Source organism: Taurulus bubalis (genome assembly GCF_910589615.1).
Source record: "Taurulus bubalis genome assembly, chromosome: 18".
NCBI lineage: Eukaryota > Metazoa > Chordata > Actinopteri > Perciformes > Cottidae > Taurulus > Taurulus bubalis.
The window spans coordinates 17,943,835-17,958,288 of record NC_136606.1 but is presented as its reverse complement, the minus strand read 5'-3'; the positions used below and the strand labels follow the sequence as shown (position 1 = coordinate 17,958,288).

The window sequence follows — 14,454 nt, the reverse complement described above, 5'->3', positions numbered from 1 at the left end:
GTGTGCTAATCTGAGAACAGACACAATTTCAAGGATTTTCTCATGAACACAACTGTAATATTGACAATTTAATTTGCATGGGAACGTGAGCGTCACTCACCGGACACATTTTGGTTCAATTTCTGAATTCCTGGTTTGAAGAACTGGTGCAGGAATGCTGCAAAAGAAGTGGAAAATGGAACTACTGGCTTATGTCAACAGAGAGGGGTGCGTTTGTTTTAAGATAATGATGACCGGACCAAGGTCCATCACGAATGAGAGGAAACAAGATAACGTGCTTTGAAGGGCGATGGTGGCGTTACAAATATAAAAACAAAAAAGCTCCAAAGAACGGGTCCCTTCTTTAATTTTTTAATACTTTGGAGGTTTTAGGAGTTCCTCCTTTCTCCTCTGCATTAGATGCAATGTGTTCTTTACATTTATTGTAACCCCTCCGTGACAGAATAATCAACAAGCTGTCAATCAAGCGCACAAAGAGGCGATCAAACCAGCCAACGGAGCGTGGCGGGAACACCGAGACATCCGTTACCGCTGGCGTATCCATTTCATTAATGCACGCCATCAAATACGAGACCACTGAAAGCCCGCTGGCCTTAGACGCCTCCCCCGTGTACCAGAGAGGACACTGATCAGCCTGCTAGCGCCTCTCGGTTTTTATCTGCAAGCTATTTCTGTCCCGCTTTGAGGAAATGCACAGAGACACGGACTGTATCCCCAAAAGGCAGCATTTGGGTTTGGCAGACTCCCCGCAGGGCCGAAAGCCCATCCGAGTGCAATTATAGGACGCGTGTTGCTGCTGTGTTAAAATGGGATTTGCCGTTTGTAATGAGTGTTTGGGTACGGAGCTGTGAAGCTGGCAGAATGATCCAGACTGATCCACCGTGGTATAGAGTGCACTCTCTCTGCATCTCTTTTGTTTCCCACCGTCGTGTCTCTGGTCAGCAACAGCTGCTGGTGGAAGGTTCGGGGGACAACAACAGTTTCTGGAAAGTCAATTCAGCTGTACATTGTTTTATAAAAATCACAGGACTGCAGGAGCAGCCCATCCTCAAGTACTCGCACAAAAATGACCTACAAAAGCCCAAACGGATGATAAACAGTAGAGCAAACTCCACTGATGGAAGATCAATAAACTGAGCAGCACAAGGTCATCGATAGAATGCAGAGTCACACACACACACACACCTCAGTAGCTCCTCTACGCCTTCCCCGAGACTGCCACAGCTGCAACATGATGGTGACGGACCAATTTGAATCTCCCTTTCACAATAAAAGATCACCGCTAGGACGGCGGCTAACGGAACCATTTCTGCGGCGATGGATTCCCAGCTGGTCTTTCGTCCCCGTGGGATATTGGCGGGTATATGACGGAGGTGATGCGTAAGCAAAAAAAGCCCCGGCGCTTCCGGTAGCTGCCCATTTCCACAGGAAAGCAGTGAGAGCAGAGAAGTGCTGGACGACGACTTGTCTTTTTGATCCGCAGTGATCTGCCGCATTATTATATTAAAACCCCTGAGAGACGCAAGCTGTTGTACAAAACGACGAGCGCAACAAGTCAAAGAGCAGCCAAAAACACAGCTTGAGTTATTCCGCCTCAACCACATTATTTGCGTTTAGTTCTGTGTTTTGGATAGAAAAGATGCAAAAGTCCTGCACAGTCGAGGGGGATTTTCATCTTTTACGGCATGCTTTGCAGCGACTTTTAAATTCCAGTCAATCCCCATGCGAGAGGAGCACCAGTGTGGGCAAAAACAAGAAGAGAGAAACAACCACAAAGCCCCGCACAGCGAGGGGCCACGGGCCTCCACCTTCGTGCTCTGCCAACTCCGATCCCCGCGGTGGATTCAGAAGTAATGAGAGAAATCACAAGCGCGGTGCACCACACACAGGAAGAAAGAAAAAAAAAATGCAGCAGGCGATATCTAAATGACTTCACCGGCATCGTGCTGATGGCCACATGCATCCTACAGAGACAGTCTTTGTAGGAGATGCGAAAGAAAAAAACGTGACCGTGATCGCCGTCATCGGAGGGTTGGGTGGAAGCACAGCTCGACCTGTCCTCATCGTCCAAAGCAGAAGGCAGCAGTTTAAAAAAAAGTCTCTGGACACGGCCAGCATCTGTTACGCAACTGTGCACTGAGGGTCCGATGCACGGAGCAGCATCACTCGTACGCAAACACAGACCTCTGTGGAAAACACAGCAGGGGGGGGGGGGGGGGGTCGGTCAACACACACACCAGTTGGTGCCGTGGCTCTGCATGTTTTTAAGTGGAAACTGGAAAGGGTGGTGGTTAGAGAGGAAACACACTGGAAGAGAAAATGTCCCAAACAGTAGGGGCAGGTGGAGGGAGAGGGAGATGCAGGGAGGATGCTGGGTGGAGAGAGGGGGAAGCAAGGGGGAAATAAATCACAGGTGCTATCAGAAATAAAAAAGTAAAAAAAACAGGCCGGCTAGAGGTTCTTACCTTCTCTAGGTACATGATGTCCCAGTGCACTGAGCTACAGCCGCGAGGCGGGCCCAGAGAGAGAGCGAGAGAGAGAGATAGGGGGACAGTGGACGACGGGGCTGCACAGCGAGCAATGAGGAGAGGAAGAGAGAGAGAGAGAGAGAGAGAGAGCGGGAGTGTGCAAATGAAATAGGTGATGTGTCCCCCGCCGTCACGCTGCTTCACGGGCTGACAGGCAGAGCGGCTTTATGGACACCGGAGTGCAGAAAACTACAACCAACGAGAGAGAGAGAGAGAGAGAGAGAGAGAGAGAGAGAGAGAGAGGGAGGAAAGTCTCTCCTCTGTCAAACCGTGTTCAGTTACATGAACACTGCTGCAGTTTGGGCTCAAAGAAATCATGTGACAGGCCTTTCCATCTTCAATGCATGTCTGTGTTCTCCACAGTTGTGTGTTTCAGGGAAGACCTGTGAGTCTAACCGTGTAATGCATTTTGCTGTGAAAACACCTACTTCAAAACAACTGCATTTAGTCACGTTTCTCACCAACAAACGGAATTCTACCAGATTGCATTTGAACTCACCATGACGCCGTTATCATTTACCTTCATCCAATTCATTCGCTTCCTGAACTGGCCGTTAGCGCTAGCGTTAGCTCCATTATTTGGTCAAGCAGGAATGTGCTGCCCATCGGCTGCTAACGGCCAATGCTAACTAGCTCTCATTCAAACACTGATTTGTTGTGAGAAACGTGGCGTCATCAGGGGACAAAATAGACAAGAGCGTTTAACCACAGGTGCGTGGTGCTAGTTTGTGCAGTTCGGTGTAGCAGGTCAGGTGGGGACTGGCTGTATCGGAGGCATTTCTAATCCTGGTATCAGTTTCAATTGCCCTTTACATTCACTTCCTTCATAGAGCTTTATAGTGTGCACATGCAACCATGATCTCTTTCTGTATTTGGGAATCTGGTTCTCTTCCTTCCCCAGAAAAGGTCAGCACTGTCAGGATGCATGTGGTCAAATAGGATTTTTCTTTTCTTTTTTTAAATTCAAAGCTGACTTCACCATGTGTATTTACTTAAAGATTTCCCGTGGAATTTGTTGTCGCCTAGTAGCACTATGGAGCTGTTTTGGTAAGTACTGTTACTTACCAAATGTAAACGCAAGAAAACTCCATGTGGCACGTTTCCTCTCAACAAGCTGATCCACTCAGTGATTCCATTGAGAAACAACACGATTTAGTCTCTAATCTAAATGTTCTGTTGAAATACTGGTGTCAGAATCGTTAAACACAGATATCTCCTAGTTGGGAGGGGATTTGTGACCTGCCTGATGCAGCATTAAGTAGCATTAAGTAGCTCGTCGGAGTATCACATGATGATCTGTTTCACTGTCCACGTTCAGCCACGTGCCCAGAATAGAATTCGGAGGTAAACACTGAATATTTCATTACATTTTGTTGGCATCGCTCGCCGCTTCAATCCAAAATTGCTCGCCTCGGAAAGCTACGCCGTGAGCCTGGACGTAAACAATGAGAGGACGCATGTGGTGGTGAACCATTTCACGTGGCTTACCTTTAGCCAACACTTCATGGAGGAGAATAATGCAATGCCCTGCACCTTACACAACAGACGTAACCCGATGTGTCAACATCAGCTCTCGTGGTTTGTCTCGAAGGCTCAGCCCATCGGAAAGGGGAGGGGGTGTAATCCTCTTGTTGTGTCACAGAGGATCAGGATGGATGTGGGGAAGACGAGAAGAAAAGAAATGGTGGTCTCAGGTTGAATGAGGAGCTGGTTGGACCACATCTGACAACATGATTCAGGGAGACAGGGGAGAGGGCAATGAGAGGCCGTCAGAAGAAGAGGAAACAAAAAAAAGGAGGCGAGAAGGGAAAAGTCGAAGAGAAACTAAATAAGGCCCAGACAGAGGAACGAGAAGAGAGGTAGCAGACTCTCACACGGATGCACAACTTGCTCGAGTTTAATATCAAATTACCTAAAGGGTTCGGCGCTTGGCTTTCGAGGGGAAAGCGGACGCTCATTGACTTCGCTTCCTCGCCTGTTGCCTCGCTGTGTGCAGGCACCGAGGCAGGAATGTCAAGCATGCACTGGAAAACAAGAGGGGGCCTCCTCTTCAGCCGGTCCGGGAGTAAGACTCTCGGCGCAGCTCCAGAATTACAGGGCACGGCACACGGGACGTGGTTGCACTTTGCAGCATTGCTCACACTCGCCGGTATTTACTGGGCCATTATGTAATAGGAGCGCAGACCTTCTAACTTCAAAGGGGATCTCGGCTTATTTGGAAAATGCTCTGCAGCTAAAGATTTCGGGCCTCCGCGAGGCAAAGAATCCGTTTAGCACGACATGTAATTAGCAGGTTATTGCGGCGGCGGGGATGTTCAGGAACAGGAGGGTCATTACTGCGCTGTAAACTTAAGAGCTTTCTCGGGACGTTCAAGTGCGAGAGAAAGGCTCTCGCCACAGCCAGCGTGCCGTCCTTCACGTGAACAATACACACATTCTGTGTCACGTGGGAGAAAACTTGCGTCACTGGACAATAATGATCTGATTCACTGCACCAAAATAGCAGCAGTTAAAATCCATCAAACCTCTCTCGGAGTGAATTCATATTCAAAGTCCCCTTAGAAGTCCCGGCCACGCCCACGCAGCAGTCTATTTCAACGCTCTGCTGAGCCCCCCTCGGTGCACATTCTCAGCCTTTTCTCCGTTGCACAAGTCAGCAAACGCACAACTCAGCAGAAGCCAAAGAGCACATGCAAGAAAGAAAACAATGAGCGATCCATCTGCGCCTGCGAACACCTCAACAGATGTTCGCGAGAGCCGCTTTGAACGCTTCCTCCGGCCTCGTAACGTCAACTCTTTCAAGTCATTCATCTCGCTCGTGGCGGGGTTGTTTTTTTTTTCTTCCCGACTCACGACGCCATCTCCACGTTATCAGTCTGGCCTCCTGTCCTCCAGGTCTCTACCGCAGGGCCCGGGGTCCGGGCACTTTGTCCCCGTCCCGCTGCGCCCACAACACCCCCCTCCCTCCCTCCCTCGTCGCCAGCTAGCAGGACGACCACACAGCAGGTTGAAGGCAGACGGACTCTGGCCTCCACTGTTTCCTCTTCTTCTCCAAACCCTTAGAGAATCCGTGCGGATGCATTTACAGCCGGATACGTCAGTGTGACTGCGGGCATCCTTAAAGCCGACCTTTCTAGGACATTTTCTGCGAAACAGGAACGGAAGGCGGCTTATTTTCGAGAGAGCGACTGATCCAGCTTGTAATCTCCAGAGGGAATTACTGTTATTATTATTAACACGGAGCGACGCGTTAGTGCTACAAGGAGTTACTTAACAAGATAAATGTGTCTGGAGCTGTAAAGGGAGGGGGTCCTCCTTAGTGGCTGATACCTTGTTTGGGGCGTGAAATCGGCATGGAGGTTTCTGATCAGAGAGGGAGTGAGCACCGGGCAGACCCCGCTGACTCCACGGACACAAAACCACAGACACAAACACGTCCCGGGGCCTCGGCCACATCTTCCCCCTCGATGACACACACAGCTCAGAGAAAGAGAGACACAACAACAATCCGGCCTCTCGCACAATCCCACAGAGCAGCCTTCACCCGCTCATTAAGTCACTGCGCTTTTGGGAGAGAAAAGGAGGCCGTTTCAAGTCTCTCCCCTCCCCACTCTGAAGAAGACTCAAAAATAACTTGCTTTGCGGCGACTGTGTGGTCATGTTTTGCTGTTGAATTTGAAAATAGGCAACAAGGCAGCGTCTTAAAAAAAACAAACGGCCGCAGAGAAAGCCACTATGCCTGGGTGTAAACAGCCCTTTTAAAGCTTATGGTTTGCCACGTTCTTTCAAGAAAATAAACACTATCCCACTGCCAGCTTCTTGAGAAGTATGGAAAAGCGGTTTATTTTGCCAATCCCTAATAGTGCTCTTAGAGGAGGGGGGAGGTAACTAAGTAGGATTCAGGGGGACGGCTGTGTGACCATAAACCCAAGCAAGGAGGCGGGGGAGGCGGGGGAGGCGGCCCGTCGCGCTCCGCTGCCGCCGGAGACCCTGAGATAAGCGAATTACACGCGGAGGGACGCAGAGGCGTTAATCGACACCCAGAGATCAGATCTAATCAATTAAGAGGGGGGCAGCTGGCATGTCAGCGACAAATCCGTCCTAACAGATCCATCCATCGAGCCATACGCCCGCTCATCCAGCCAGCTCAATGTGTGTGTGTGTGTGTGGAGGGCCTGTCCTGGTGATGGAGAACAGGGGAGACGTTGATATGAATCTTTGTTTCATCTGGTTAGAGGGGAACTATTTGACGGATCAGGTCCAGTTTATTGTCACAAGGAGCTTGTCCCAGTTCTGTGCTCAGCCCTAGACTGCGCACATTGACTCTGGTTCCAACTTACCTAATATCTTAATTTAGGTTATTCATCCATTTTTTGTAGATACAGTTATGTTAAAAAAAAAAAGTGATACATCTGAATTTCTTGGCTCCTATCTGGTATCGGTCAGTCACCTTCATCGACAATAACGAGCACATACAACTTAACTTTCCCAAAGAATATGATTAAATTCAAACGTTATTATTCTGTATCTGCACATGGCTTGAAATATTCGTTAATTTTTTTCTGTCAATTTCACGTGAAACAAAAGTTCTTAATTAAATGAGAAAATACTTATATTTGTCAAGTAGATTTCATTCACACAGGAGTAAAGAAAAGTAGGCTTTATTATGTTTCATATAAACTAATCATGTATTGACCTAACAGTAAACATGCTATGTTGTGAAATACATCATTATTAAGATCAAAAATCAGGATAGAAGATTTTGGCCAGCCCTAATCTCTCAACTCAGGCCCAGTTTGTCTGCACCCCCGCAATGACAGGAACCAGTGGAAGTAGGGGAGATAAAAGAAGTTTGGATTTCTTTTCTTCTTTTTTTTTTTAACGGGGTCAGTCACTTGCCTGGCAACAGACCAAACAGGACAAACTAAAACAACATCACAAAGACCGAGGGAGTTGGTTCCACCTGTCCGGCGACCAAAGACGGCGCCGAGCTTCACGGGGAGTTTGAGGCTGAATCCCGTCTGCTGTCGGTTTCTTATCCGCCCCTCCAGCACGACAGGAGCCGAACAAAAAAGACACTCCAAAGAGCTGCCCATGCAAATGTGAATGGCCGAGAGTGAAATGTGCATTTATTTTGGCCTGTGTGATTTGACAAGCGTGAAATTAATTTTAAAAAAAAGGTCGGCGAAGGCGGGCGGAAACACGGAAAACAACAGTTTTTCTCGCCTTGGTGGAGGGGGGCTTTTGGAGGCCTGTCAATTCCAACCCATAAACCATTTAGCCGTCCCACATGTGGGGCTCTGAAGTTGTGAACCGTGTTGGTGTGCTTCCATTCTCACTTTTCTTTTCCCTCACGTGGCACATCACACATGGCGTTCACACGAAGCGCAGCGGTCCCCACGGCGGGGCGACCGGGGGCTACAGACTGATCCTCCGCAGATATGACCTACTTTCCATTCAAGCCCGTCTCTCTTTGTTCACTCTGTGGTGGTGGTGGTGGTGGTGGTGGAGGAGGAAGGCTGCTGCAGCCTGTGGAACAAAGAAAACAAGCAGCCTTCCAAACAAGCTGACCCTGCCTAGAGACAGGCACCCCAAAAAATGGCCCCGGAAGAGCGGAGTCTCTTGAAGGAAAATCTCCTCCTTCTTCTTCTTGCAGCCTTCCACCATCCATTCTCCTGGCTCAGAGGGACGAGACACATATCATAGAGGGTGGGAGGAGGCCCGAGTCATCGACCTGGGACTGCAGCGACAGGCGGAGGGAGATGAATTATTGGGCGTTTTCATCGGGGGCGGTGGGGGGGCATCAGGAAGTTCGGATCCATGCATAGTGCTCAGTCACTTGATACCCTCTTCAAGGGGTCTGGTATCTGTATAAACATTAGTATCTGCAAAGCATTAGTTTTTTGGTGTGATCGTTTGGAAGGCTGCTTGTTTTCTGCCGCAAAGCACTAGCTTTTCAGTGTGATAATACCTTTACGTGCATTCCTGCAGTGCTACAAAACTACACATCCAAGCAGTGGCGTTTGTGGCATTTCCTTGTACTAAATGTACCTGAAGACTAAACTACGAAACCCAGCATTTAACAGTGAAGCTGTTTAGTCTTTAACCCAACTGCAACGGCCCACCCCCCGAAAAATATGCACATCTGTACAAGCCAGAGAAAATACTCTTGTCAGGGCAACAGAAGCATTTAAATAAGGACCTGCAATGTTGCCACTTTCGTCAAATCTGGCAAATGAGGCACGGAAATTGTTTGGAGGTAGAAGCGCTGTAGGGGCTGATGAAAGAATGCAGCTCTGTAAGAGACGGAAAGGGAAGAGCACGCAATCGCGCGGCGCCCCATATGACAGAATCTGATGCGGACAGGGGCGGTTATCTGCAGCCGACCCGAGAGGGAAATAAAATGAGCCACGGTGGGAAATGAATCAAGGAGAATGGAAGAAAGGAAAGGAGGCACAAGAGAGCCTGTACTCCCAGTTTCCTGTCTCGGAGGAGCGACCACGCATTGTGTTTGATGCCCATACAAACTTTACCACAGTGACTGATTGATTATTCTCTTAAACTACCAAAGAATGCACAGAAAGCCAAAAAGCAAAACACTTAAATGCGCCAAATGAAGCAGCTCCTTGTAGGACACCATTTCTGAAAGATGTAAGTAGCACCGTACCTGCATGAGCTCCGTTGAGCTGCTGCTCAGCTCATCCCCAGACTCCGAGTCGTTGTGGAGTTTGTTCAGACGATCTCCCGGCAGGTCGCCTGGTGGGGAGGCCTTACCGCTGTCCGGACTTTTGTCGTGGTTGTTCCCCACTTTGAGCGGGGGCGAGTCCGCCCGAGTCCTTGGCAACGTGGAATTGTTGGCGTGGTGATGGTTGTTGTTGTTGTGAAGAAGCACCAGTTCGGCCACCATCTTGCAGTGGTGGGGACTCCCCACGTTCTGGTTGGCGTCCTTGGACAGGCCCGGCGGCGTGACGCGGTCAGAAGATGGCGACGGGGTGGAGGAAGGCGACGGGCGCCCGAAGCTGGACATTTCCGGCTGGGGTCTGTTGAGGTTTTCATTAGACGCCCGGCAGATATCCAAAACGGTGGGTTTGGCCCTCACGGTGGGCTTCTGCGGGGGCATGAGCGCCCGGCGCACCTCCCGGACGTACTGCGCCGGCACGTAAAAGGCCTTCGTGCCCTCTTCCTTCCTCACCTGCCACCAGTCCTCATTCGTCTTCTTCACCAGCATGTAGCTCTCTCCCTGGCGGATGGCCACCATCTTGTCTTTAGACTTGTACTCATAGTCGTACTCCACCTCGATGTAGATCTGGCCCGGGGCGATGGGCGGCCCCTCTCTGTCGGCCATGGCTGCCGGAACGCGCACTTGAACTCTGACCTCAGCGACCCAGGCCAGGGGGGCTCCTCATGTCTGACTGGGCAGGAAACTGCTGGGCTGCAGGAGAGAAGACAGACTTAAATGTCATATGCTATTTTTTTTTAAAGGCGCAACATTTAACAAGCTCCAACACATGACCACATGCCTACAAAAACCACATCAACATGCGTACACGTCATCCTACAAGCCTCCCAGCGGGTCACACCCCGAGGTATTGCTCACCTGATTACCGCAACCGCAAAGTACTGCTGCTGTAACACACTCGCATTATGATACAACCCACCGTCCTATTGGCGAGTCAAACAAAGATCACCACATGACTAACCCTCCTCCCTGTGATCATCCAAAACCAAAACAGACAGTCAACCCCGGGTGCTCTGGTAACCGACACTACCACCAAGGCTATCCAGCCGGAAACCCGATCGCCGTCCGCGGAGCTGAAGCCGATGACGACGTGATCCCAGAGATCCTGCACGCGATCCACCGGCTACATTGACTCCCTGGAGCTTGCACTCCCTCAGAGAATGCTTCCGAAAATAAAAGTGTGTGTCTTTTCATGGAGTTTGGCTCTGCAGTTTGGCATCATTACTCATTAATGCAGCTGCAATTTAGAAACCTTTCAAAAGCTTTCAGGTGATCATGTGTCAGGGGACAGATGGGCCCTCACCAGTCCCTGCAGGGTCTGTCCCGGAAAGAGGCCCGTCATAGATCCGTCTGTCAGAGAGTCTCCCATCGCCGGTTAGCCTAAATAAATACCGGGGCGCTCCCAGAGCAGAAGAGCTCCCCTCATATCAAATTCTCCCTCTTCCTCCCTGAAATAGCTAGCTCCCCCGCCGCCGTGGACTGACATCCTGGTGGTACAAGCAGGTGCTTTTAGTGAGGCGTTAGAACACGCCGCTGAATCTATAAAGGGGTCCATCCTTCTGTAAAGGAATATGTACACACGCTCTGGAGCTCAGACTGACAGCTACGCGCCCAGAATAGATTTACGGTGGCGAGAGCCGCCTGGACCCATGAGAGTTGGGCTGCTTTTTCATAATGGGCCTTCATCGGTTTCAACACCATGAAACACACACAGTGTTGCATCACGCGAGGGCATTTTACTCTGTGTGTGTGTGTGTGTGTGTGTGTGTGTGTGTGTGTGTGTGTGTGTGTGTGTGTGTGTGTATTCGACAGCAGGCCAGTCCAAACCTGCCCCAATACAAGCTTCAGCCATGATGTCAACACACACGCATGTCCAGCCCAAGCCTTTGTGAATGGCTGCCTCTCAAGGAACCGTTACGGCCCATTTTAGTTTGTGTGGCGAGTCACAAATCCTTGTGTAACGCCACACGGTCACAATCTACAGTTCACACCATCCCCAGAGGTGCCGGGGATGTAGTCTGTCGAAGCTCCTGGTCACGCGCTCGATAGCGGCCCACTATCGCCGTTGCCGCAATGAAGGTGGCCGCCGTCCCGGCCCGCTGCGCTCTAGGAAATACAGGCCGCGTTTCCGGCGGGTTTAAGCTGCAGTCCAAGATAAAGGATAAAAACCTGTCATGGGTGACGTGGCGGTGCCGGATGGTGAGAATGTCACGCTGTTAAGTCAGTCCAAAGATAACTCTATCGGCAGCAACTGTCCTCTTCATGTCATTAGCATTTGGAGACACTTATCTAAAACAGATAAAGGCTCCCAAATATACACCCGTGTATGACCAAGCCACTTTGCAGTCCGCACAAAGAGCCGATTACTAAACCGGCAAGCCAGACAAAGCAAGCATGTGGCATTAAATAATCAGCCTTGACGTGACTTTGATTTTCTTCCTGGAGATCGCGACAGCGCTCACCTTTTGACCAAACACCAATTGAAACGGGCTCCTCGAGCACAACACAGCAGAAATGTACAGCTATCCCCGTGTCTCTCTCTGAGCTGCTGTGGCGTCTCGGGGTCCTGGCAAGAGGACTCGAGAGAGTAAACTCTGCTGCAATAGAGCGGCCTGTCGCCGCATGGCGTCAGGGCGAAGTGAAGCCTCTGGGGAGAGCGCGGGCCAACGTGTTGCTCTGTGGAGATTCAAAGGATAGCGCTCATGTGGAGAGAAGAAGAAGAAAAGGGTTGGCACAGCTCCGCACAGCCCTGAGACTGAACGCTGATTGTCCATCTGTGTGTATGGAACAAAGCCCCACTGTCCCTCTGGGTTTATTTTTTTTACTATTTAGAAAATCGATCAGTAGTTTTCAAAGTGGGGCCCAAGGCGACAATAACAGTGAGTTTATGATAACCATTAGGTTTTACTGAACATGTTCTTAACTCATTTGTTCATCAGATCTTTTTTTAAATCAACTTTGTGAAACTACTCTCCACCTGATGTGTCATGCACTGTAGCTTGTGTCGTTTCCCGCCGTAGGGTTCAATGGATTTCCATGACTTTAAACCAAATTTCCATGACCAAACATTTAGCGAAATCTTGGTGTAAACATGAAAAAGTCGAGAAGATGTAGTATTTAAACTAACAATTAGAATTCCAAAGCATACAGTAAACCTTAAATAACACAAATAGTTTGATTAAAAGAATAAACATTTATATAGATGCCTGTATGTATGCCTGCTTATATTTTGAGCGTCTTTCTTTTAAAAGCATATTCATTATCATGAACACATGAATATAACACATTTCCAAGACTTTTCCAAAACCTTTGGGATTTTATCTTTTTCAAGGACTTTTCCAGGCCTTGAAATAACCATTTTAAAATTCCATGACTCTTCCAGGTTTTCCATCACCGTAAGAACCCTGCTAACGAAACAATGTTGGAGCCCCTTGCCCTCCTGGCTCTCTGCTGTGTGACACGGGCGTGTGGAAATCACGTGTCACGCTTGTATTTACATGGTAAAACAGTCGCATAGCACTCAATCAGGACGTGTAGCTGGCAGAGATATATCATCATAATAAAAAGAAAGAAAGGTATGCGTCAACACAGAGATCACGACCTGTGCTTTTGTCCGCACCTCCCTCTGCAGCCCAGCCACCACGCAGCAGCAGAACACCTCCAGACCCCGGACTGCCTTTGTCCCCTGCGCTTCATTCAAAACAGATGTGGCCGCGCAGCATCCACTCCGACATGTGCTGCTGCAGTTCACTCCATCTATGCGGGGTTATCCGCTGCATGCGCGTGAAAAACGCCATTATTTTACATTGATGCAACAAAAAAAAAAGAAGCCCTGACAACAAACAGATTGGGTCTATAAATCGTGGAGGAGGGAGGGAGGGTGAGATACACGAGCATGCCTGGGGCGGGGTGGTGAGTGGGGACATGGGCGGGGGGCAGGGGGCCTTCAGCCCCGCGGACCGTAGGAACACCACACAAAAGGAGTGTAATCCCTGTGCATTTATGACAAAGGGTCTCCGAGTCGACACCGCCGAGGAGCGAGGGGACGAGCCTCGCCGGAGGAGCCGCCGACCCCGAACCCCAAAAAAATCGCCAAACACACCGCGAGCCAATCCAAGCTCAACCGTATGTGTAGGTGCGCACCGCCGCTATCACGTGGAATGTAGATTCACCCAGCGCGTAAAACAACCCGAGCCGAACACAGCGGGCTCCTCCGGGACATATGTTGGGCCACATTTCCAGAAGGCTCCGCGCTTGGACACCAAAAAAAAAAAAAAAAAAAGCACTGCAGGTTCACTCGGATAGGAACCGTCCAATCTGCAACAGCGTGCATAGCAACAAAGTAACTCCCGACAGAAGCCAATAGTCTCGCGCTGACCAGGCGACGGGGACAGCCCCCACACACACACATTAAACACACTAACCTGTACACACACTCCAGCCGCGTGTCTCCGGTGTTCCGCGTCGACCGGAGAGGTAGTTAGGAGCAACTTTTCCCCCGAACCTCTTTCAGCGTCGGCTGCTCCGACTTATTCCGCAGCGGACCTCCAGTCTGTCGGTCTGTTCGCAATCCCCCGCCTCTCTGCGCGCGGTCAAGCTCGCTGCGGCAACCCACCGCATATCCGCGCGCGACCGCCAAAGTAAAAGCTTTAAATTGCATTTTATTTATTGTTTTGCCGTTTGGGGCTTAGAATTAAAGAAGAGCAGCTGAAAATAATGAATGTTTTTTTTTTTTTAATGACACTTTGGGTCATACCTTTCCCTACATGCTGCATCCTTTAAGTATGTGTAAGGGGAAACGGGAATCTTTGTATTCATGTGTGTGGTGGGATCCGTTGCTTGTAGTGAAATATATATATTTTTAATTCAATGAAAGCATCTTTAAATATTAATCCAAGCAAACTCTCCAAATTATATATTCCTGCATTATGGGTAAACTGGCTGAAATGATCAAATTCCCTACAATAATGGTTGCCTTAACACACATGAATGGCGATTTCAGGGATATGTTTTTCTAGATTATTAAATGCATCCGTCTGGTGTCACAAATGGTGCTGTAATGCAAGTTATTTTCTCCATATGTGATCAAATGTTGCAATGTTTGGTCTACATTGTACACGCACATGTCCTTATTTTGGATATAGTTTGTTTTATTTTGAAGGAAGATTCAAGTAAAGTCCGAGTCTG

The 14,454-nt window shown here is 49.3% G+C and overlaps 1 protein-coding gene across 1 annotated transcript in view; it reads right to left on the bottom strand.

Moving 5' to 3' along the window:
• The window catches only part of LOC306750591 (rho GTPase-activating protein 12-like), a gene marked incomplete at its 5' end in the record, with an annotated part of 45,865 nt that extends 35,992 nt beyond the window's left edge, over positions 1-9,873 (bottom strand). The window contains one exon of the mRNA XM_079234041.1: positions 9,196-9,873. Coding sequence (XP_079090167.1) covers positions 9,196-9,873 — 678 coding nt within the window. The remainder of the gene's footprint in view (positions 1-9,195) is intronic.
• Between the last annotated feature and the right edge of the window lie 4,581 nt (positions 9,874-14,454).